Source organism: Lagenorhynchus albirostris, chromosome 7 (genome assembly GCF_949774975.1).
Source record: "Lagenorhynchus albirostris chromosome 7, mLagAlb1.1, whole genome shotgun sequence".
In the NCBI taxonomy this organism is placed as follows: Eukaryota; Metazoa; Chordata; class Mammalia; order Artiodactyla; family Delphinidae; genus Lagenorhynchus; species Lagenorhynchus albirostris.
Window position 1 is genome coordinate 27,536,079 of NC_083101.1, and position 24,194 is coordinate 27,560,272.

The 24,194-nt window shown below is 39.3% G+C and overlaps 1 protein-coding gene across 1 annotated transcript in view; it reads right to left on the reverse strand.

Annotated features, from left to right (window-relative positions):
- FKTN (fukutin) overlaps window positions 1–5,804 on the reverse strand; it is a 55,827-nt gene extending 50,023 nt beyond the window's left edge. The window contains exon 1 of the mRNA XM_060154693.1: window positions 5,686–5,804. Coding sequence (XP_060010676.1) covers window positions 5,686–5,790 — 105 coding nt within the window. The 5' untranslated portion in view covers window positions 5,791–5,804. The remainder of the gene's footprint in view (window positions 1–5,685) is intronic.
- Between the last annotated feature and the right edge of the window lie 18,390 nt (window positions 5,805–24,194).

Genomic DNA, 24,194 nt, shown 5'->3' on the forward strand with positions numbered 1-24,194 from the left:
ATGTTTATTAATAATCAAAGCTGCTTGGCCAGAAACTTATACAGCTTAAAGTCTGGGAATAAACGGAAAAAGATTTTAAATACCCTTTAATTCTAATGAAAGAAATTCTTTCACATTTCTCCTGGATAATGGCAGGAGTGGCGGGGGCGGGGGAAGGATGGGAAGGGGGAACAGTAGCATTTATCAAAGTTTACCATACTAGATGAGACTATCAAGCATGATATTCTTTCTCAGCAATGACCTAGACATTAGCCTTCAGAACAAAACGGAACTAGCCAGAAGTCAAAGAAGATCTAAGAAAAATCATGCTTCAGTAACTGACCAACTGAAAACACTTCAAAAACCTGTTACACATGATCTAAATGCTTATAAGATTAATTTCCATTTCTAATAATGGATTATGAAATTGTTCACTGTGAATGACTACTGCCAAATTTGAAATCCAAATTCCCCTTTCAACTCCCTCCCCTGCCTTCTAACCAAACACACACAGGTTACTAAATATAATGCAAAGAACGATATCCTAGCACAGAACACTGTAAGTGGCCTTCTAGGTAATAAGAATAACTGATTACTACAGGCAGCGGTGCAGCTTACGGTTGTAAGTCAAGAACATCATCAAGGTTTGGTTCACTCAGTGCTTTACACAAACATGGTTCACTGGCTTTGTCTTCTTTCCACTGAGGCATCAATATTTTATGACTTTCAATTGGGATGCAGAACTCCTTAAAGCTATCTCATTTCATATCTTCTTATCAATGTTATAGTGTTTTGTTTGAACATACTTGTATTTACATGTTGGAATAGCCCTATGAGTGAAGACACAAGCTTTAGGAACTGAACTTAGCAATCTTTTTTTAAAATGTATTCTTTTATTTATTTTATTTTTATTTTATTTTTTAAAAATTTTTGGCCACGTTGGGTCTTTGTTGCTGTGCGCGGGCTTTCTCTAGTTGCGGTGAGCGGGGGCTACTCTTTCATTGCAGTGCGTGGGCTTCTCACTGTGGTGGCTTCTCTTGTGCAGCGCAGGCTCTAGGCATGCTGGCTTCAGTAGTTGTGGCACACGGGCTCAGTAGTTGTGGCTCATGGGCTCTAGAGAGCAGGCTCAGCCAAACAACTGAATGAGGGTTCAAACTCAGGACTATCTAGGCCCAAAACTCAAGAATTACTGCTGCTACCACTTCTATCAAATTTTGAGTTCCTTGAGATTTAGGACCTATGTTCTACTTATCTCTGTATTCCTACCAAGTGCCCTTTATGTAACATATAGTCAAGAAATACAGACTGAATGAGCAACACAGAATCATAATCACACTATCCTGTTAAATGCAGTAAAAAACAATGAACAACTGACATTCCCTAGAGGGTGCTAGAGACAAGTCCTTCCCTTTGAAGGCCTGGAAGAGTTTGTATTTCAAAGACTTGGATGGTTGTTATGGAATCTGAAGAGTGAACTGTATCCATCAGTGGAATTTTACCAGACCCAACAGATATAATCTGCTAGTTCCTATCTTCAATGCTATCAGATAACTGGATTATTCAGACCTCATTTAGGAGGACACTGAAAGACTAAACTTGCATAACCAGCTAGGGTCAAAAGGAATTCCATGGTGAGGCCCAAGAAATAGATAGACAGAAGTAGCCCTCCTTAACTCCAAGAAAGAAAATAGCCCTTCTTCCCTAACCAATGATAGATATTGTATTTCTCTCCATTGAAGAGCCTGAAAAACTCTGTAGTCCTAAACATTTACTACACTAGATATGGGTTGGGGACCAAAGATAAAACCCATTTTTCATGCCTCCCCTAGTTCTAATACATAATCTCAAGGGTCTCTCTAAATCACCTCAAAGTTCAAGGATGACCTAGAATCAAGGTTTCTCTGTTGATGACGCTGACCTATTATTTAGTATTGATCAAGGCTGCTATTATGTACTCTTTTGCCAAATCAAACAAATTTGACTGAACTAAAAATCATTTTCATGTGAACTTTCTTTATTTATCTAAGATTATCCCCCCAAAATATTGTTCACTGAACAAATGAGGAAGACAATTCAGATACGATGAATAAGCAAAGTTCACAAAATTCTGGGTTCTCCTCCTCTGTCAGGAGAATCTGTATTAGATTACAGAGGATGCATCTGTACTTCCCTAAAGTTTGTATGTAAGTAAAATCTTGAAGTTTAATAAAAAGCCAAAAGTTAAAAGTTTTTCCACAACAAAACTAAAAAATTTTTAAAAGTTGGTAGCTTCAGCAGTTAGTCTAACCCTATTTTTAAATAAAGCTTTTTTTTTCTGTTAGTATAGAGAAACTACTTGTATTTGTTACAAAGTATCTTACCGTCATATTAATAATATATAGGAAACATTTATTGTCCCATTAACATCTGTCCCCAATTAAATTATAAATATAGAGAGGAAAGAGACTACTTCCCAATCACTGTTTATCACCTTAGCAAAATGCCCAACACATGACTTTTACATAAAAGTTTCTGAATTAATAAGTTTTAAAATTCTATCTTAAAGAATGCAAAATTACTTGGCTAGGAATAGTTTAATATAATTTCCATATTCTTCAATAAAATAAAAATAACCTTTGGTATTTAGAACTTAGATGTTGTAACTTCCACCTATTATTAAAATTAAACATAAAAAACAAGAACTCTAGTACAGATAATGCAAATTTCACAAATTTAATAGTATACAAAGGTTAACTGAACTTTATTTAATTTAATGCTTTATTTTGTTCAAAATATTCTATTTTGTTTAAAGAATATGGCACTTATTACTAAAGCAGTTTGTATGTCATGGACTCAATAAAACAAATACTATTTTTCATTATAAAATTGACGATAATAATAATAAAAATAATAGCTAATATGTACTGATCTCTTTCTATGTGACTTGTACTGTTCCAAACGCTTTATGTATATTAATTCATATAAGTTTCACAAGTCTCATAGGTGGTACTGTTACTGTTCCAATTCCATAGATGAGGAAGTAGAGGTCAAGTAACAGAAGTCAAGTAATTTACCCAAGATCCCACAGCTAATAAGCAGGATAGATGAGGTTTAATCCTAGGCTGGAGATCATGCTCTTAACAACTATGCCACATCGCTTACCAAGAAAGAAGGTCTGGACAGGAGTTATTTACATGAATTTAACATATAATTAAGATTGGATTTTTAAATTAATGAAGTCATTCAATAAGTGACATTGGGACAGCTGACTAACCATTTGGGTAAAACTGTAAATTAAATATCTAACTCATACCTCATACTAAAATAAATTATATTTTGTATAAAAATTTAAACATAAAATAGTATCTGATGAAAATACAGGTGAATATTTCCATAATCTTGGGCTACTTACGACATAAAAACCAGATGCCCTAAGGGAGAAAGATCTTGATACCTGTCTACCTAGAAATTAAATAGAACACTAGTGTATTAAGGGGGTACATCGTGAATATAAAGGTAAAAGGCAAATTAATAAACTGGGGAAGATATTTGAAATATATATGGTAAACGCTTAATATCCTTAAAACTATAAAGAACAGCTACAGAAAAAGACAACAACATCAGAAAAATATGCAGATAGGAATAAAAAGAAATTATAATAAAGAAATAAAAAGAATCAAAAAGCATATGGAAAGATGTTTAACCTCATTAGAAAGAAATGGCCTCTAATGGAGTTTAATATCTCTCGGTTCTTGAACATCAAAAATACCAGAAATATAAAGAACAAGCGCTCTTGGGGTAGACTCCTCAGGTTTAAATTCTATCTCCCTCACTTAATAATTGTGTGACACTGGACAAATTTAGTAAGTTTCTCTAAACCTCAGTTTTTTCTGCTGGGAAAATGAGGACAACAGGACCTACTCAATTTGTTGTTATAAGAATTAAATATATGTGAAGTGCTTAGCATAGTGCCTAGCCTATGAGCACACCAAAAAACGTGAACTGCTATGGCAGACACGATAGGTAAGTTGACCTGACACCCACTCCCAAAACCCTTCTTCTTTGCGATCTCTAATATAAAGTCTGGAAAACCTAACTAACAACAGCATTAACACTAATAGTAAAATCTTGCTTTCCCAGATTTTCTTACAGCTGGGAATCTGCTGGCCGTGTCACAAAAGAAGAAGCCTCCTAGAATGCACTATTTCCTCCTCCAGCCTGGACTGTAGCACCAGGGAAATGTCAAGAGAATTTTGGAAGCTCTGGACTGAAAGGTATGAGACAAATAACCCTCTATTTGTTTAAGCTACTATTAGCCAAAAGCATCTCAAAAGCATGACACGGATGCCATAATTATTGTTATTGTTGTTATTATTCCCATATTTGGAAAGTGTATAGGAAATCAGGCACACTGCTTATCCTTAGGAAAGGTGACTTTGCAATATGTAACAAAATCTAGAATGTACATCCTAGACCCAGAAATTCCACTCTAGGACTTTATCCTAAGAAAATAATCAGCAAAGGGTTGAAGATGAAACACAAAGACATTCACTGGGTCAACAGCCAAGACAGCTGGTAGCCTCAGTACTTGTCAGTTATTTTTAAAATAATATAGCCTGGAAAGAATGGAGTTAGGTACACCTGTCAGGCTTGCATGTTAGAAACTGGGTAATTGGGGTAGGTTATCTAACATCTCTGTCAGAGTTTTGGTTTTCATATTTGTAAAATGAGGTCTAGGAACCTCATGTAATAATGCTGCATAATAAACCTCTCTCAATCTTAAAGGCTTAAGCATTTGTTTTCTCCCTCATAGATGTATGAGTCAGCTGGGCAGCTACGTTTGGTCTGCTCCATACACCTAATTCAGGTCTCAGGCTGGAGGTCAGCATCTACCCAGGGCACACTCTTCTCCTGGCAGGTCAGGGGAGCACAAAGGGCAAGCCACATCATACGAGCCCATTTGAAATCTCTGAAAATGTCTATAACATTCCACAAGCGAAAGTAAGTCTCATGGTCAAGCTTAACTAGGGCAGGGAAGTATCATCCCCTTTGGGAGGGAAAGGGAAGTAAATGACGATACAAACAAAAACATATTTCCCCCCCAAAATGGTTTTAGGGTTAAATTAAGCATAGACAGTATCTAGCACAATTCTCAATAATGTTAGCTATTATTATAATTAATCCCAGTTGAAGTGTTTGGCAACTTTTCACAATTCAGCAATACCTTCTCAACTTTGGAATTTCTTATCTGGACTTCTGTATGATCTTCAGAAGCTACCAGATTCCAAATTATTGTCTCTACATCTTTATACCTATAGATTTATAATAAAGGTAAGTTATAACACTACACTTCCCTGTTAGACACTATATTAAAATATACTCTGTACTAAAATAAACTAATTCTAATATTTTATCAAAATTATTTATCATTGAATTCTTTCCAATGAGTGATGATCTGTTTGGAAGAATAACAATTTTCACATAACTCGATCAGAAAATTTCAACATCACTGAAACTTGGCACCTCTGACTTTTAGCATGTTATTAATAACATTTAACTGTAATTTTGAAGTGCTTGCCACACTCACGAGGATGAGAATCTCAAAGAACTATTTCTGCACGGATTTTAAAAACTGTGATTAATTTTATGTACTGCAAAAGGGAAGTATGTTAGGAAAATATACAGCTAAAATGAAGTCTAATAATGAGAAAGGAGGAAAAAAATTACCTTTGCTGATAAATAGTGCTTGTAGTAGTACAACTGAAACAGCAGAAATGCAGAACTTGTCAAAGTTAAAAGCGCCAAAATCACGTTCTTATTGATCCTACTCATTAGTCTGCGGTGCTCACTTGGTTGTCTTTTGAAAGTAACCCAGTTGGTTTCATCTTTTTGGGTAAGAAGATAATCTTGTTTTCTGTGAACAAAAAGATATTTCTAAAGAGACAAAAACCTGTATTTAATTTTCACCTTTATTAACCAAGAAAAAGTTATCTAAAGTTCAACAGAACCTTCTTTGACTTGGTAATTTCCTATCCTAAAGAAATAATCAGATATGAGACCACATTTGAAAGAACAAAAAAGTTTATCATAGCATTCTTTACAGTTGCAAATAACAAAAAACATAAATGGGATATCTATAAAAACTGACCAAAAGAGACTGGGGGGCCTCTCCCCCAGGGTTTCTGATTCAACAGAACTGGGGTAAGTCCTCTGAATTTGCATTTCTAATGAGTTCCCAGGCAATGCTGCTGCTGCTGAACATACTAAGAACCACTTCCATAGAAAAAAATTAAGTTTTTGGTCAAGGAACATCATCTGTATAATAGCTCTTTGTGTTTTGTTATGTAGGATGTGGTCAGTTTTTATAAATATCCCATATACATTTTCATTTTCTGCAAGTGTAAAAAAAGCCACGATAAAAATTTTTGTTCTTTCATCTTTGGTCCCATCTGACTATTTCTTTAGAAGAAGAAATTTAATATAGTTCTACTTCTTCTTACCTCCTCTCCACTGTTTGATTTTGGTCAAACATATTCAATTCAGTTCAAATGTTTATATTTATTCCTTTAAATATACTAACACCTCTATTACTTGATGTCTAAACTTTGTATGTCTTTAGTTCTCCAGCTAAAAAATAAGAGAAAATCTACCTTCTGCATCTCTCCTCTTTCAATCCTGACTTTTATTAGTTTACTTTGCTATCGTTCTATCGCATTCTGCAATACAAATCTCACAGCTTTTTTAGTCTTATTCCTACTATATTCCCTGCCAATCCTTTTGCTGTATCATCTCTGTTCAGCTACTGGATGGCTGGTATTTATCTTCTCCTTAGGACTTGTGGGCACTATTTACCTTGAGTTCCTACATTGTTCAAAAATGGGTGTCAGGCTTCCCTGGTGGCGCAGTGGTTAAGAATCCACCTGCCAGTGCAGGGGACACGGGTTCGAGCCCTGGTCCAGGAAGATTCCACATGCCGTGGAACAACTAAGCCCATGTGCCACAACTACTGAGCCTGAGCTCTAGAGCCCCTGAGCCACAACTACTGAGCCCGTATGCCTAGAGCCTGTGCTCTGCAACAAGAGAAGCCACTACAATGAGAAGCCTGTACGCCACAAGGAAGAGTATCCCCCGCTGGTTGCAACTAGAGAAAGCCTGTGCACAGCAATGAAGACCCAATGGAGCCAAAAATAAATAAATAAATTTTTGGAAAAAAAGAACAAAAAACGGGTGTCAACTAATAGTTTGGCTTTGAGGTCACACTTTCTTTCCTCTGATGACTTATAGAATTTGTACCACTGTCCTGCAATGCTAAATACTCCCTTGACAATATCTGATCCTTCCCCTGGCACGCCCCTGTAGATAAGCTGATCTTTTTAATGGGATGAGCAAAGAACACATTCCTTATCTTTGCAATCCAATTTTTTAAAAACTAGGTTATGTAATGATGTTAATGACTATATATTAGTTTTTCTTCACTATGTGCACTTTCAATCTGTAGAATCAAGATTTCTTCCTCTGCGGCAAGTTTTCTTAAGTTATATGTTTGAATACTTTTCTGTTCTAATGTTGTTCTCTATTTCCAGAACTACAATTAAGCATTTGTTTCATCTCCTTTCACTCCCATTTCACTTTGCTCAACTTTCAAAAGCCTGTCGTCATACCCCTTACTGAGCTTTCAACAGTGTTAATTCTCCTTTTTGCTTCGTATGTGGCGTTTTATTATTATTATTTTTTATAAGGGACCACTCCTCGATGTTCTCATTGACTCTTTATTTATTTTTATGTTTGGCTGTGTTGGGTCTTTGTTGCTGAGCGCGGGCTTTCTCTAGTTGCAGCGAGCAGGGGCTACTCTTCATTGCGGTGCATGGGCTTCTCATTGTCGTGGCTTCTCTTGTTGCAGAGCACAGGCTCTAGGCATGTGGGCTTCAGTAGTTGTGGCACACGGGTCTCAGTAGTTGTGGCTTGTGGGCTCTAGAGCGCAGGCTCAGTAGTTGTGGTGCACGGGCTTAGTTGCTCCACAGCATGTGGGATCTTCCCAGACCAGGGCTTGAACCTGTGTGCCCTGCATTGGCAGGCAGATTCTTAACCCACTGTGCCACAAGGGAAGTCCTGGCCTTTTATTTCTGATTTTTTTTTTCTTTCTTGAGTTCTGCCAAATTATTACTCACCATTTACTGTTGTCTTACTATTTCTTTCTAGCCAATTAACTTTCTCTATTACTTTAAAGAAGTGATTGTCTCCTTAAATTTGTTAGGCCAATACAGTTTTCTCATGGGTTCTTTGTCACTTGTTTTTCCGTTTCTTTTCGCTTTTCTTCTTGTAACATTTTTGTGTAGATGCTGTGCTAATTTCCTTTTTATTATTATTAATCTTTGAATGACATGAATGCCACTCAGGCCAACTATTTGCAAGAGGACTGTGGAAGGAAGAAGCAAGGCTGTGTTGTGGACTAGAAGGTAGTCTCTTTTTTTTTTTGCGGTACGCGGGCCTCTCACTGTTGTGGCCTCTCCCGTTGCGGAGCACAGGCTCCGGACGCGCAGGCTCAGTGGCCATGGCTCACGGGCCCAGTCGCTCCGCGGCATGTGGGATCTTCCTGGACCGGGGCACGAACCCGTGTCCCCTGCATCGGCAGGCAGACTCTCAACCACTGCGCCACCAGGGAAGCCCCGGTAGTCTCTTTAGTATACAAGAAAGCTCTTTATGATACAGGGTGTTCTGTGCATGTGTGTGCGTGAGAGAGACAGAGAGAATGTATGTGAGAACAAGCAAGAGAAAGTTGTTTAGCCATTACTTCTTGCCTCACCAAGAGAGTGCTTCCTGCAAAGATTGTGTATCTGTATGCTTTCTCATTTGCTCTTCCTTTCCTGCTAGTTCATGTTGCCAAACATTCCAAGGAAGCTTCTCCCACTGCTTTTCTATGCATCCTGACACCACTGTAAACAGAAGATCTATTTCTCGTTGCTCTATCAGTTCTACCTGAGATCTCTTTCTGCCAGAATGCTCTTTTAATCTCTTTCTGCTTACATTTGACAAATATTTCTCAAATATTTCAATTTGGGATACAGGACTCTAGTCCCATCAAAGATGTAATTAAAGTTGAACAATGCAGGGGTTGGGGCACCAACCCTCTGCAGTTAAAAACCTGCATATAACGTATAGTTGGCCCTCCATATACATATGTGGTTCCTCTATATCTGCGGTTCCTTCATATATGCGGTTTTGCATCTGTGGATTCAACCACCCAGGGGTCATATAGTACTGCAGTATTTACTATTTTAAAAAATCTACATATAGCAGTTCAAACTCATGTTGTTCAAGGGTCAACTGTACATCTCTGTCTCTCATTCTCCTTGCTGTTTCAGGGTAATTTCAGATAGAAGAAGGCACTCTGTCGTCTTTAAATCAGAAGTCTTAGAGTTTTAAAACAATGCAAACGAGCTTCCAGTGCAGAAGCCTATATAAAGCAAACACTACATGATATTATATAAAGTCAACAAACTACTTAAGAGAAATATCACCAGTGACGTGAGTAATCTACTTGATTTACAGATAATGCATAAAGCAAAGATAACTGAATAAATCATGATCATGTTCTATCTCCTAAAACTGTAAAAACTAGCAACATAAAACAATATTGATGATGGTATTAGTTTTGCTGTCAGCTAAACCTTGCTAAAATAAAACAGTCAAATATGTACTCTGATAAGGACAGCTCACCAGATAACAAAAAGAATATCCTTCATTTTCAGTATTTCGGCTCAGTTTCCTGTAGTTGTAGTAAATGGTGCATCAACGTATTGTACACTGATTCCTGGTGAAATGTAAAGTAGCATTTGGAGTGTGCTATATAACCCAGGCTCTTCTGTGCCAGAATTAACAGGTGGAAAGAAAGGCCTATATAAACCACTACAGAAACATAAAGTCCAAATTAGTATCTTGTTCTTTCTTTGGATATAACTCTAACCTACAGTTAATTCTTAAATGAAATAAACCTCCAGAATATATCAATCACAACTATATTTTTATTATCAAGATGATATCCAATTAACTTTACTTCATTACTTATTTTCTATAAATGCCAAGGCAGTTATTGCAAAGGAAGAATACTAGTCTGTCAAAACATTCCTATTTGCTAGCACCATCTCTTCATTAGGAATGGAGTTACCACTTTAAAATGAATAATGTGATACTTTAAAAAAGAGAGGCCAAGGCTTGTTGAGTTTACCTCTAAAATCCCTCTGGCACCAACTCCCTCTTCTTTCTTCACTGTCATTCTAATTTGAACTCTAATTGTACAAATGTCTTAACTGTAACTGATGTCCCAGGTTCCACTTTCTGCCTACCCATAATCTTACCTATACGTTGACAGATATACCAAGTTGCTGATAAATGAATCAAATTACACCATAATCAAAATATTTCAGTGGTTCTCTACCACCTACAAATAAAGCTCAAATTCCACGTACATTTGACCCTTGAACAACACGGGTCTGAACTACGCAGGTCCACTTATATGCAGACTTTTTGCAATAATAAATAGTATTACACAATCTGTTGTTGACTGAATCTTTTGGTGTGGAACTGCAGATACGGAGGGCTGACTCTGCTACCTGCAGATTTTTGACTGCAGAGAGGTGTAAAATAAAGAATGGTGCCCACCATCCAGTTCTACAAGAATCAAGTCATTAGCCACTGCAGTTGCTGACCTACAACACATCTGAAAGGAATTCAGGGTGAAGATCAGGATGAGGCACTCTGTGCTCTGGGGAAACAGGCAAAACAGGCCCTTAGATACTTAGAAATATTTCAGGAGAAACAGTTTATGAACCTGGACCCTTCCATCTTCCCATACTTAGAAAAGTACTAAAATCATTAACTGAGATATGTGTTCCTCGTGACTAGCAGCAACTTTCTACAGACATGTGTGCTTGAGTGCACGTACCCCTTTGCCAAAATCATGTATCTACTGACCTCCCCCACTACCTCTTCTTACTCAGAGCTATCTGAGAGACTGTCTCCCAGACTATAGTCCTCAGTAAGTCCCCAAATAAAACTGAAACTCACAGCTCTCATGTTGTGTGTTTTTATTTCAGTCAACAGAGGGTTGGCACCTGCACTGTTCAAGGGTCAACTGTAATGGCATTCAAGGGTATTCACAATCTGACTGAACACACGCAAATTTTCTAGGCTTTCTCCCACTTCACACACTCTTTGGTTTTTGCCCAGGTATTCCTGGAATACACATGACCTTTCTTGCCTCTTTGCTTTATACTCATTCCCTCTTGTCTGAAATGTTCTCATCCATTTCCACAGAACAAGTTCTACACCTCTTTTCATCACTCCTCTCAAGTGACCCTTCTTTTATGAAATCTTTCATGCTCTTCAAAGTCAGAAGTGAACTCTCCTAGCTCTAAATTCCTAGTCTTACCTTCTTGAAGGGAATAAATATTTACTGTCTACCTTAACAGGCAGAGATGCCAATAAAATGCTAAGCTGGAGAGAAAATGATTCAGTTCCCTATCTTCTAAGATGTTAGAGATGAGTATGTAAGAGTTTTCAAAAGAAGAATGGTGATGGTAATGGTGGTAGAGGGTATGATGTGCTAAAGAACAGCATGGGAAGTTTTTTCCAAAATGCACAAGCACCATCCTTACCACCCTCACATCTATTAAGAACCACTGTTCTAAATTGTGATAGACTCTATCAGAGATAAATATAGAGACAATTTCAAGTGTAATGGTCATGGAGTAAATACAGGTTACTATGGAGCACAAGGAGAGGAAACTAACCCTAAGGCTTTCATTACTTTCTATTTTGAATTATAGCTATTAGAATGCATGAATCATCTCCCCTACCAGCCTAAAAGTGGTTGAATTATTATCAAGAAATAAGTATGCTAAGTATACTCAAAGACACTGCACAATGCTCAAGAGAACACAAAACTACTTTTAAAAAGTTTTTATTTTAAGAAGTTCTCTGTCCTACAGAAACTTTCATAATAAAACAGAATATGAAATACGAAAAAGTGATTTTTTTAGAGCTTAAAGCCTATACTTGGTTCCAACTCCTGAACAATAAACATTTTAAAATAACATATGGAGAAATATAGCATAGAACCAAAATAAAAACATTATTTGTGTATACATTTCTCTTTATATGTGACATTTTAGCTATCATAATAAAAATGCTAGAGAAGACAAGTAATGTATTTTCTTACATATACTTAGGTAAAGCTTCCTAAAGAAAACAGTAATAATGGCAAAGGAGTACCGCAGAGATGTAAATTTAAATGAGGGGGGCGGGGAGATGTAATGGGGACTCTAAGGGGAGTTACCAGGTTTAAGTTCCCAAGTATCTTCCAAGTTCTAATGCAAATATGAGAAGGTTAATATAAGTATGGTATATTACAGCATAGAATTAGTCTTAGATGACTTGGAAACAGGCTCTCACTAGTGCGTGAACTAGGATCTGGCAATGAAGAAGACAGGAATGGGCAGATCTGCTTCCCAGCTGAACCTTTAACGGGTTGTGGGTGTCGGAGCTATCAATCCTCTCAGTCTTTTGAGCCTGGGGTAGCTAGAGTCCAAGACTGTCACCTCCAGCCAAGAACAAACACATTCTTTTACCCTTTCTTTCGCCCTCTATTATCAATTTTGCTTTGTGTCAAGGCATGAGAAAGGTTGGAAGAAAACAGCGGTAGATAAAAGCCATATACAAATTTGAAGGAAAAATATACAGGATGGGAAGTTCAAGATAGCTCTCAGGTTCTTGCTACAGCCAAGAGCAGTATTTCATATTCTTTCAGCTTCCCATTTCCCTTTCACATTATCATTTGTTCTTTGATGGTAAAGGCACAAAAAACTTTGGCACCTGGCTTAACCTGACATCCCCTCTCCAACTACTTTTTTGAGAATCATCTTGGTAGGGATCAGTTTGAAAGAATGTCAAACGGCCTTACTTTCTTATCCCACTTCTCCCCACTACTGCCTTCTGGATCACCTCTCGATATCAGAGGCCCTTGGACAAGAAATAATCAGCCCTGACACTGAACTTAGGTTCATAAGATGATGTGTGCTAGCCTGGTCCCCTCAATGCTGCTAGATCCAATTTATTCAGGAACACTGGGGAGTGAGAGGAAGGTATAGGTGGTATGAATCAGACAGAACTGAGATTCAAATATGCCCTGCACTGCAAAATAAAACAGGAGGCTAAACTACACAGAAGAAACAGGGTAGTCTAAATAGGCAAAGGCATGTTTTGAGATAAGGCAGCAGACTGGAAAGCGTAAAGAGAAAATGCTTCTGAAGAGGTATTCAGAGTTAAGATGAAAAAAAAAAATCAACATTTGCAGCTGCTCTAAGCCAAAAAAAAAAGCCCAGTAGCAACAGATGCTATCCATCTTCCTTAAATACTGCTGCTCCTTTTCCTTTCCTTTCATTGCTAAATTTGCAAAAGAGCGTCAGTAGCCTGGAAGCAAAGGTTAGACTGTAAGGGTTTAAAAAGTCTCTTTATCTGCTTACCACTCATTCACTTCTTAACCCTTTGCAATGTAACCTCTCTCAATATGCTGATGCTTGAAGATTAAAAAATTAATCTCTCCATTTGATACTCCAGAAAAATCATAAATATATAGTGACTCCTTTTGAAATGGCTATGGAGTACTGAGTTTTTAGAGAGTGTCTGAAATGAAAGACCTAGATAAGAAAGGAAGTGAAGATAGGAAGGGACTGATATTACAGGGGCAAAGTAAAAGGGTGAAGGAAGTGGCATTGCCTAATATACCTACTATTCTGTGTTTGATATGAAATCTGGATGGATGTTCTCTTTACATTCTCTTGCTCCTAATCACTTTATTAGGTATACCTCCCATATCTACTGGCTACTTACTACTTATAAATATTTCACCAGACTGTTGGTGATGTCCTCTTGAACATTCCACCAGCACCTAAAACAAATCACTGTCCACCTTCAAACCAGATTTCTTTCATGACTTGCCCCTCTATTCTGTTAATGGTATCCCTAAATATTTATGTTCAAAACAAAATAGTTTTTGTGGTTCTAATTCCACATCTGAGTCACCAAACTTACATTCTTCGTAGTGCCTCTACAAGCTGTTATTTCCTTCCCATTTCCAGTATAGTTAGCCTAATTTAAAGGCTTATTAACTCTGCCTAAATAGAAAGCCTCCTACATGAGTACAGATAGTCCCTAACTTATGATGGTTTGACTTATGGTTTTTGACTTTACAATGGTGCAAAAGTGACAAGCATTCAGTAGAAACCACACTTGAATTTTGATCTTTTCCTGGGCTAGCAATAAATGCCACGTAATCCCTCATGATGCTGGGCAGTGGCAGCGAGGCACAGCTCCCAGCCAACCATGTGATCACAAGAGGAAACAACTGGCCCTTATAACCATTCCGCTTTTAATTTGCAGTATTCAATAAATTATATGAGATAGTCAATACTTTATTATAAAGTAGGCTTTGTGTTAGATGATTTTGCCTACCTGTAGGCTAATGTAAGTGTCCTGAAGATGTTTAAGGTAAGCTAGGCTAAACTCTAATGATGTTTGGTAGGTTAGGTGTATTAACAGCATTTTCAACTTACGATGGCTTTATCAAATTGAGGAAGATCTGTACTCTACCACCAGGCTTTCCTCAAATTACCCATCTTAGGGACCAAAATCCAGTCATTTCTATAGTACCACTTTGTGTCACTTTCCCCTGCTTTCAGAACTTCTATGGCTTATTTAGTACTAATCCCCTAAATGAACCCATCAATACAGTGCTTGCTCACCTCGGTGCATTTGTCTATGCTATTCCTTCTCTCTACAGTGCTTTCTCCCCCACATCTTGCCCCCTCACTGTCTTTTGAGTAGTTCAGAGCATGGGCTCTGAAGACAGACTGCTATGTTCAAATCCTGCTCTGCCACTTGCAGCCTATATGTACGTCCTTAGGCAGGTTACTTAATCTTTCTATGCCCCATCTTTAAAGTGCATCTATAAATTGTACTTGACTCACAGGGCTGTTCTGACAGACTAATACATGTAAAGCACTGAACAGTACCTAGAACATGATAACTATACAATAAATGCCAGGAATAATTAATAACTGTCACCTTAAAAGCCTACTAGTAATTCCCTCTGCTCTCAGACAACTAAAGTCTCCCTCTTTTATATCCACACAGCATTGTGTATTTGTACTATTTTTGCAGTCAGTCTTAACTAGTTATAGTTCCTTGAGACAGGAGGCTATCATATGTTTCCATATTCCCCAGTATTCCATATTCTGTAGTCTTCCACAGCAGAATTCAAGCACAGACATAGATTTTAAAAGATTTATGATGGACCTCTGTTGCCCCAAGAGCTCTGTGTGCCCAGAAGAGTATACAAAAGTATTTGAGGTAAGTGGTGAATGCGAGCAACTGCAGGTGAAGAGTGACAGCCAGAGTTTATGTCACACAGGTCAGTTTGGTTTGTTCCCTCATTCATTCATTTTTCCATTAAGTTCACAAATATCACTGAGCCCTATGTACATCCTATAGACACCAGTCAACCTGCTAGCTGTTCCCTGTCACAAGACTCTACAGTAGAAACAATAGATTATGTTTATTTCAAAGGCAGCAGAAAGTTGAGGAACCAAGGATTTCTTTTGACCTAAACATTATTTACATACATTATTTCATGGGTCATTTAAGAGCTACCTTAGTAGCATACATACCAGTGTAAAAACAGTGGCTGTCTTTGGGTTGGAAGGACTGTAGGTGCTTCTCTTTTTCCTTTTTATTTATCCTATGTGAATATCGATTGATTTTGTAATGAGAGAAAAAAAGTACTAAGTTTCAAAAAAACTTTAAAAAAATTCTCTCATTCTGTGGCTCAATTAACAAATACTACAGCCCACACACATTATAAGCTTTAATTATCTTACTATCTTCCAATTTTTGGAGTAACAGAATAGTGTTAAACCAAGCCATTTTTAACTGAGTAAAGTCTTCCCCTCAAGAATGCAAGTACTTAACTGCTTGGTTGAGGATATCTGGGTGTTGATCTTAGTAAAACTATAAAGCGAATCAAACACACAGAATCAAACATAGGGCTCAGCAAGCATCAAGTACTTAGTACAAAATATAAAGTGTGAATATATGTACATACATAAAATCTGGATGGATGTTCACCAATATATCAATAATGGTCATCTCGGGGCTTCCCTGGTGGCGCAGTGGTTGAGAGCCCGCCTGCCGATTCAGGGGATATGGGTTCGTGCCCCGGTCCGGGAAGATCCCACATGCCGCGGAGCGGCTGGGCCCGTGAGCCATGGCCTCTGAGCCTGCGCGTCCAGAGCCGGTGCTCCGCAATGGGAGAGGCCACAACAGTGAGAGGCCCACGTACCGCAAAAAATAAAAATACAAAAAAATAATGGTCATCTCTAGGTGTGGGGATTGGCATGATTTTTACATTGTTCTTTATGCTTTTTTTATATTGTCCCAAAATTTTTATAATGAGCATATATTATTTTCATAAAGACAATAAAATTATTAATAAAAACAGCTGGTAAGTAGTAGTAGTGGCTTAATACCTGCTAGACAGGATCTAGATCTTTGCTACTTAAAAGTATGGTCCTCAGACGAGCAACCTCAGCATCATGTTGAAGCGTGTCAAAATGCAGAATTTTCAGGCCATACTGCAGACCTACTGATTCAGAATCTATATTTAATCTACATTTTAAGATCCTCAGGTGATTCATATTTGCATTAAAATTTGAAAAGCACTGATTTGGACACTACAGCCTTTACATGCAGGGACGATAGGAACAACATCTGCCTTCTTCATTGTACATCCCTAGCACACAGCAGTGCCTAAAACACACAAGTATTTGTTGAATAAATAAGCATGTAAATGATATTACTTCTGAATAGACAATCAGAACGACAGTGGAGACAGTATCTGTTTGAATTATTTTCTGCTAGAGTTCCCAAAAATGATTGCTTAATATTAATATTTACTGTAAATACTGTTAAATTATTTTAATAAAAATGCTGGCCCCCAAAATGTAATCCTTTTTGAAAAGGAGTCCTAGCTCATAGCCCTGAGATCTACATGTCTCCTTCAATCATTTCTCTAGTCTCCTATCCATGCGCACACCCTATACTCTTTACAATCTCTCCCTAAAAGCAAACTCATTTTCAAGATTTTAAATACCACCTCTGAGAGAAAACTCACTACTTAAGTTTCAGTCTATAACCCCATCTGTCTATATAACCAACTCTATTTCCTACACCTCAGAGTTAACAGTTTTATTCTCCATCTACTATCTCCCTGCCCCCTTCAAAGAGAATAGTTCTCCATCCTCACAGACTCCTGTTTTACAGGTTTTAGAGAAGAGAGACCACCTAATCCAAGAACATCATTTTACAGAGGAGAATAGCATCTGAAAGAAATAAATGACAGCCCAAGAGGCTAGTTATTGGCAACGCAAAGCTACAATCTGCATCACCTTACTCCCAATACATTATCACATGCTAAAATTCTGATAGAATTCTCATTTTTATCAACAGCAGTTAAATTCACTTTTGAGAAACACAGGTTCAAAATAACAATCGCCTAGATCCAAGAAATGAAGTACTGTATATTGTTGACATTTCTCTCATTCCTCTTTTCTTCCTTTTCAGAATGTACTGCATTTTCTTTCCACTTGGGGTTCCTTCAATCTCTAGTGCCATACTTCCCAAATCCTCCATCCTCTCAAAGCCTACCTCCGCAAATATACTCTAAAATGCCTATTCCTGTCTTCTGTATCTTTATCTATGGTGCTCAGCAGAGATAGCTCCTGATGACTCAAACCCTATCCATCCTCAAAGTACAGCTCAATCCCAGCCTTTTTTACTTTTCCCAATTCCTAATGCACTGCTCCATCACTCACTTTCATATGTGTTCATAGGCTGATGTTTATTCTTTGGAAACCTGCTATCTTCAAAAGTAGAAAGAACCTGTTGTTATCTAGGTCCTCCGTTTACATCTGAGAAAACTGAGGCCCAGAGAGAAGCGACTTCTCTCGTTACTTGTGAAATTGGTGATGGTGATGAAATCTTAACTCAGTTCCCCAGATTCCTATCCAAAGCTTCGGTCATCTCTCTCTCTCTCTCTCATATGAAACTTTATTTAGCATGGCTAGCTGTGTCCACCCCATTATTAGGCACACAAAAGGGACGCTTCAGTAAATACTCCTCCAACTGAACTTAAAGCTGAACCCAGGGGGAAAGCATAAAAGAAAGGGATGGTTAATTAAATTACCCTCACTCTAGAAAACTGCTGTAGCTCCCCCACTACCCAAGGAAGCACTCCACACTCCCTCATGGGGCATCAAGGTTCGTCCCAGTTGAGACCCAACGGTAGCTCCCGCCACATTTCTGGCCCTCCCGTCTCCGCACCCATTCCTCCAGCCATTACCCTAACACGCAGTGCTGCCCAAACCTGGTAGTCCCTTTCATGCTTCTGCACCTTTGCACACACGGGCCCCACAGCCTGCAATGCTCTCCTCCCTCCCGCCGACCCCTGCCCCCGAGATCCTCTTGCAAATCCCGAGACAGCTCTCAGGACCCTATTCAAACGTCACTACCCCAGCCGGGTCCTACAAGGGTCTCGATCGGCCTCCAACACCGGACCTGTCCCGGGATGAGGATTTTACTTGCTGACAAGCCCAAGAGCGTGGGAGGGACGCCGAAGCGCACATCCACCCCGAGGTGCTCGTGGACTGCCTCACTGAGTATCCCCCGCCCGGAGCGCGCTCGACCTATGGCCTGCCTGGGCCGAGGCAAGTGCCCATTAGGCTGGCGGAATGCCCAGTGACGGTACCCGAGCCACCGGCGACACCCGCCTGAGGCGCCCACCCGTCCCCAGAGGCCAAGCCGCGCCTCTCACACCTTACCTCCGCCAACACCAGCGGCAACGCCGCTTTACGGCACTCACAGCAACCGCTGCAAAAGGGACCGTCAAGCGCGGAGCCTTTACGTACCGGTTGGTTTGGTGTCGCAGCCGTTAACCCTGGCCTTCGCCTGGTCTACTACCAACGCTGCTTCCTCACCGAAGTTTACGGAGCCCGGTGATTTCCTGGCTTTGGGGATTTAGACACGTAGCCAAAGCTCTTTTTATCTGTTGCCTAGGTAACAACTACAGCAGGGCACTGAGGCGATCTGAGATTTTAGGAATTGCTCCTAGAATTGGAGAGGCACCAGCTGAGCTGTGTTTCCCAAAGTGTGTGAGTTTGCCAGATAAAATATAGGATGCCAGTTAAATATGAATTTCAGATAAACAACGAATAATTTTTGAGTGTGCTTTGCAGAGGGATTCAGAATAACTCCCTGAACTCTGGTTTGGGTACCATCAGGTGAGATGGGAGATAGATTGGGAAACAGTAGCCGAGTTAATATTGCTCTTGTGGTTGAGGTGTCTGTGGGACGTGCAAGCTCCCGCGGACTGTTATACTCCTGTTAAGGACTAGAAATATACACATTCAATTCCGGACCTGGTTGTTTAACTGTGTAATCCAAAGAATTATTGTTAAGGATCACAGATGAATCAATTTTGACATAATCTTGAAAACTATAAAGCACTAAACAAATTACTGTAATTTGAAGTTCTTTCTACAAAAATTACTATTACCAGCCCATGGTGAAAACTGATAATACTCCCCTCATATATTTGAGTTGTTTTCTAAACTTTTTTTTTTGCATTTTGAAATCATTTTATCATAATAGTAGAGAATGCTGGTATACATAACATACATTTATTGTAGTAGTACATATGTTGTATATACATTTTCTTACACCCTGAATTATTTTTAGTGGGCTAACTTGGTTTCCAACTTGCAAGATATATACATTTTTGTGCCCTCTAGCACAACGCCACGTACCATTATGTATGTTCAATAAAGCACATGGAATCTAAACTGTTTTTTTGAAAAGTGTAAAATGAAAAGTCCTTTTCCTTCTCATTTCCCAGGGGTTATGATCCTTATCAGTTTCTTGCTTTTCCTTCCAGAAGGAACAAACTGTGTACATACAAGTTTATGCTGTATGTAACCAGATGAGGCCAGTACTCCAGAGACAAGTGTTAGTGGAAAAGGAAAAGTTGCTTTATTCAGGAGTCCAGCAACATGGGAAGATGGTGGACTGATGTCCTAAGACCATCTCCAAACTGCTAGTTAGGAGACAGAGGTTTTAAAGGCAGTGTGAGGGAGGGGGCAGTGCACGTGATCAGCTCGTGCACAGTTCTTGGATTGGTTGGCATCAAGGTGAAGTTTCCAGCATCACCAATCTTCTGGTTTCGACCAGTATGTTGTCTACGTGCTTGTGGTCAGCAGTTTTCATCTGGTGGGGGTCTGCTTCCTGTTAAAATAACTTAGGACTGTGTGTCAGACCTTCATTTATCTCTTTCAGGGAAACGGGAGTTTGATGATTCTATGTGGCTGGTTTATAGTCTGAATTGTTGCCAGTTTCCCAGCTCAACAGCTATTCTTTGTTTCTACATCTTCCTATTTCCTAATCATTCACTCTTGAGCCAGCCTTCTGAGAATCAGGGGAGGCCTGGGAGACTAAAGCTTTTCTACAATCAAGAGGCAGGTGGAGGACATGGGGGTGGGGGGGAGTGTCTGTCCCAGGAACGCCCCATAGGGTCCTGCTTGGTTACAATCCCCCTTTTTCTTTGATACTCCTCAATCCTGAGGTGTGGAACAAGAAAGGAAGTAAGGTTTGGGATAGAGAGGTTAATCATAAACTCGACAGAGGAACTCAGTTTTAGGGAACTCAGTTTTATGTAGAGTCCTCTGATTACTTAAAACTGGTAGTTGGTAGGTTAATTTAAAAAGTAGGTAGAGAGTGGCACAGACTAATATATACTACCAAGTGTAAAATAGATAGCTAGTGGGAAGCAGCCGCATAGCACAGGGAGATCAGCTCGGTGCTTTGTGACCACCTAGAGGGGTGGGATAGGGAGGGTGGGAGGGAGACGCAAGAGGGAGGAGATACGGGGATATATGTATATGTATAGCTGATTCACTTTGTTATAAAGCAGAAACTAACACACCACTGTAAAGCAATTATACACCAATAAAGATGTTTTTTTTTTAAAAAAAAAAGAAGACATAGAAGAAGGAAAAGAAAAAAGTAGGTAGCACCCAGAGGAAGGAAATTACCAAAGATTAACAGGATCATTGGACACAGGTGCTAACCTGAGGGACCAAAGATGGTAAATTTTGAACATCAAAATGAATAACTGCTATTGATTAAACACATCAAATATATGAAAATTCTTGACTTCATGGTTCCTTAAAAATGAAACTCATTAGTCATGATTGAAGATTGCCAGGGCACCACCTCACTATCCTGAAACTTGATAAAAATATCAAGTATTTATCTGGCCTTTCTTATTGGAAGAGGATTTCAGTGTAACCAAAATACTAATGAGAATTCTAGCTAATAAATGATGAATGATAGAACAATCATTGCTACTCCTAATGCAGTATGAAGGACAGCCCTCATCAGTAGAGGCTAAAATTAAGTTGAAACGTTGATGGGGAACTTTTCAATAGACGGATTAGGCTGGCACCACCTGAACCCACTGATCAATCTTTTTAAGTGGGACAACCTGCCATTATGCACTTACGGATGTGATGCAACAGAAAGTACACAGCACCACCTGTGAAGGATTCTTGCCTTGCGGGCTTCCCTGGTGGCGCAGTGGTTGAGAGTCCACCTGCCCATGCAGGGGACACGGGTTCGTGCCCCGGTCCGGGAAGATCCCATATGCCGCGGAGCGGCTGGGCCCGTGAGCCATGGCCGCTGAGCCTGCGCGTCCGGAGCCTGTGCTCCGCAACGGGAAAGGCCACAACAGTGAGAGGCCCGCATACCTCACAAAAAAAAAAAAAAAAAAAAAAATGGAACCTGCATTTAACCATAACTCTAGATTTAACAAAGGCTATAGAGAATAGATCAGAATGTGGGACATTCTACAAGACAGATGCCCCAGTTTCTTTATCAATGGCATTTAAAAGGTGGTGAGGGAACTAATACAAAATCAGAGACTTAAGAGACATAACCAAATGCAAGGCATGGACCTTGTCTGGATCCTGATTTGAAAAAAGCAACCATAAAAAGATATTTTTGAGACAGCTGAAATTTTAATATGGGCTGGGCCATTAGACAATATTAATTTTGCTAAGAATGTTAATGGAATGTGGCTGTGTTTAAAAGAAAAAGTCATCATTGATGCATATTACAGTACTACTTATGAGTGAAACTTTTTAAAACAAAAAAATGACACAAACATGGCAAAATGTTAACTGATAAATCTAGGTGATGAGCATAAAGGTGTTCATTATAAATAGCCTCTCTACTCTTCTGTATGTTTGAAAATTGTCATGATAACAAGAAAAGGGAAAAATTATCAGGTTCATAAAGGGCATAACAAATCTTATTCCATGTACAGCTTTAAAAAATGCAGTAATAGCAGAGGATTACATTAGCCAATCTTTTTTTTTTTTTTTTTTTTTTTTTTTTGGCTGCACTGCGTGTCATGCGAGATCTTAGTTCCCTGACTAGGGATCGAACCTGTACCCCCTGCAGTGGAAGCACAGAGCCCTCACCACTGGACAGCCAGGGAATTCCCAACATTAGCCAATCTTTTGATTTGAACTATGGCCTTTTTAAGTGTGGATCAACTGATTAGTTTTTCTTACATAAGCCACAGTCATAATAGATCACCTGTAGTTTCTGGTATGTTTCTTTAAAGTGGACCAGGAACTTACAGATACAAGTGAAGGAAATCTCAACTCAGAGTCCTAGATGTGGATTTTTCTTTTTTGCAATCCTCTGTAATTTACAATTATCTTGGACACAACTAACTTGTCAGCCACTTGCTCTTCCTCGCTAAAGTTCCCTCCACTTGAATTTCATTGGTTTACGTAATATTTAAATTATATAATTACAACAATGCCACTGGCATAACAAGTTTGGGAACAAACAGCTAACTAGAGGTATACATACCATGCAACTGGTGGGAGCAGTACTTCTCCAGCATACAAGGGGGAGCCCAGCTGTGAGCCTTCAACTCACTGTGAATCCTAGTCAGTATGCTTTAACCTGGTTAGCCAGTCCAGTTGGAGAAGGGGTACAAGGATTGGTAAAAACAGCCTCTAGTATAAGCAAACATCCATCTTTTAAAAATTATTCAGATGCTGAAGCACATACACATCCTGGCCCACCCTAACACTGTGGGGCCCGGGGCAAGAGCAGAAATGGAGGCCCAACTTGACATATATTTTAAGTGTCTAAATAGGTAAGAGTCAATCATATACACATACATATATACATACACACACTTCTATCTTGACAAATATTTCTTCTCAAGGGACAGAAATCTAGGTTCAAAACCGAATTCTCAGACATGTGCTGGAAGGTGATAACACGAGAACCAGTTTGGCCTGTTCTCCCCACAAGTCCCTGGGTCTTTTTCCTTTTAACGTCTAGTTACAGCTTGCCACAAGGGTCCTGGTAAGCATGAAGGTGGACACCCCAGTCTGCACATCCAAGCCCCATCCACACTCCTCCCAAACTGCCTCCCCTTGAGTCTAGGGGTATACACCTGTAGTGCAGTGCAGGATGGATTTGGGGAAGAGGCCTGCATGTGCTGTGTAAGCAAGCTTTGGGCTGGTGGGACAGGGAATTATGGGGTCCTAGTTATCTGGCTCATAGCCAGGAACACAGACTGCAAGTGGGCGTGATTTCTTAGCTCCTTCACTTTTTCATTCCATAGAGAGGCACAGCCAGAGAGTGAGGATCATGGCAGGGAACCCCTCTTGCCCAAGTCGAAGTATACACCACCCCCCATGGTATCATGCTATATATACTGTTGGACTTGCTTTTTCTATTTCATAGTATCATGAAAACCCTTCCATTAATAGTATATTCTGTATCAGCTGTGTAGGGTTGCCTGAAAGCATCACGATCTAATCCCATGACCTTGTGCAAAATGGGCATAAACATACTACTAGTACCACGGAGTATAAATGTAAAATGAGGTGTAGTAATGGAAACACTTGGACAGAAAAGTAGAAGGCACAAAATTTCCTGAGCTCTCACCCGAGATCCAGTGAGGCACAGTAGGACTGGTATACCAAAGAAAATGTTCTCTAATTGAGGAAGCCAATCCCCATAATGGTCTACATATTTATAACATT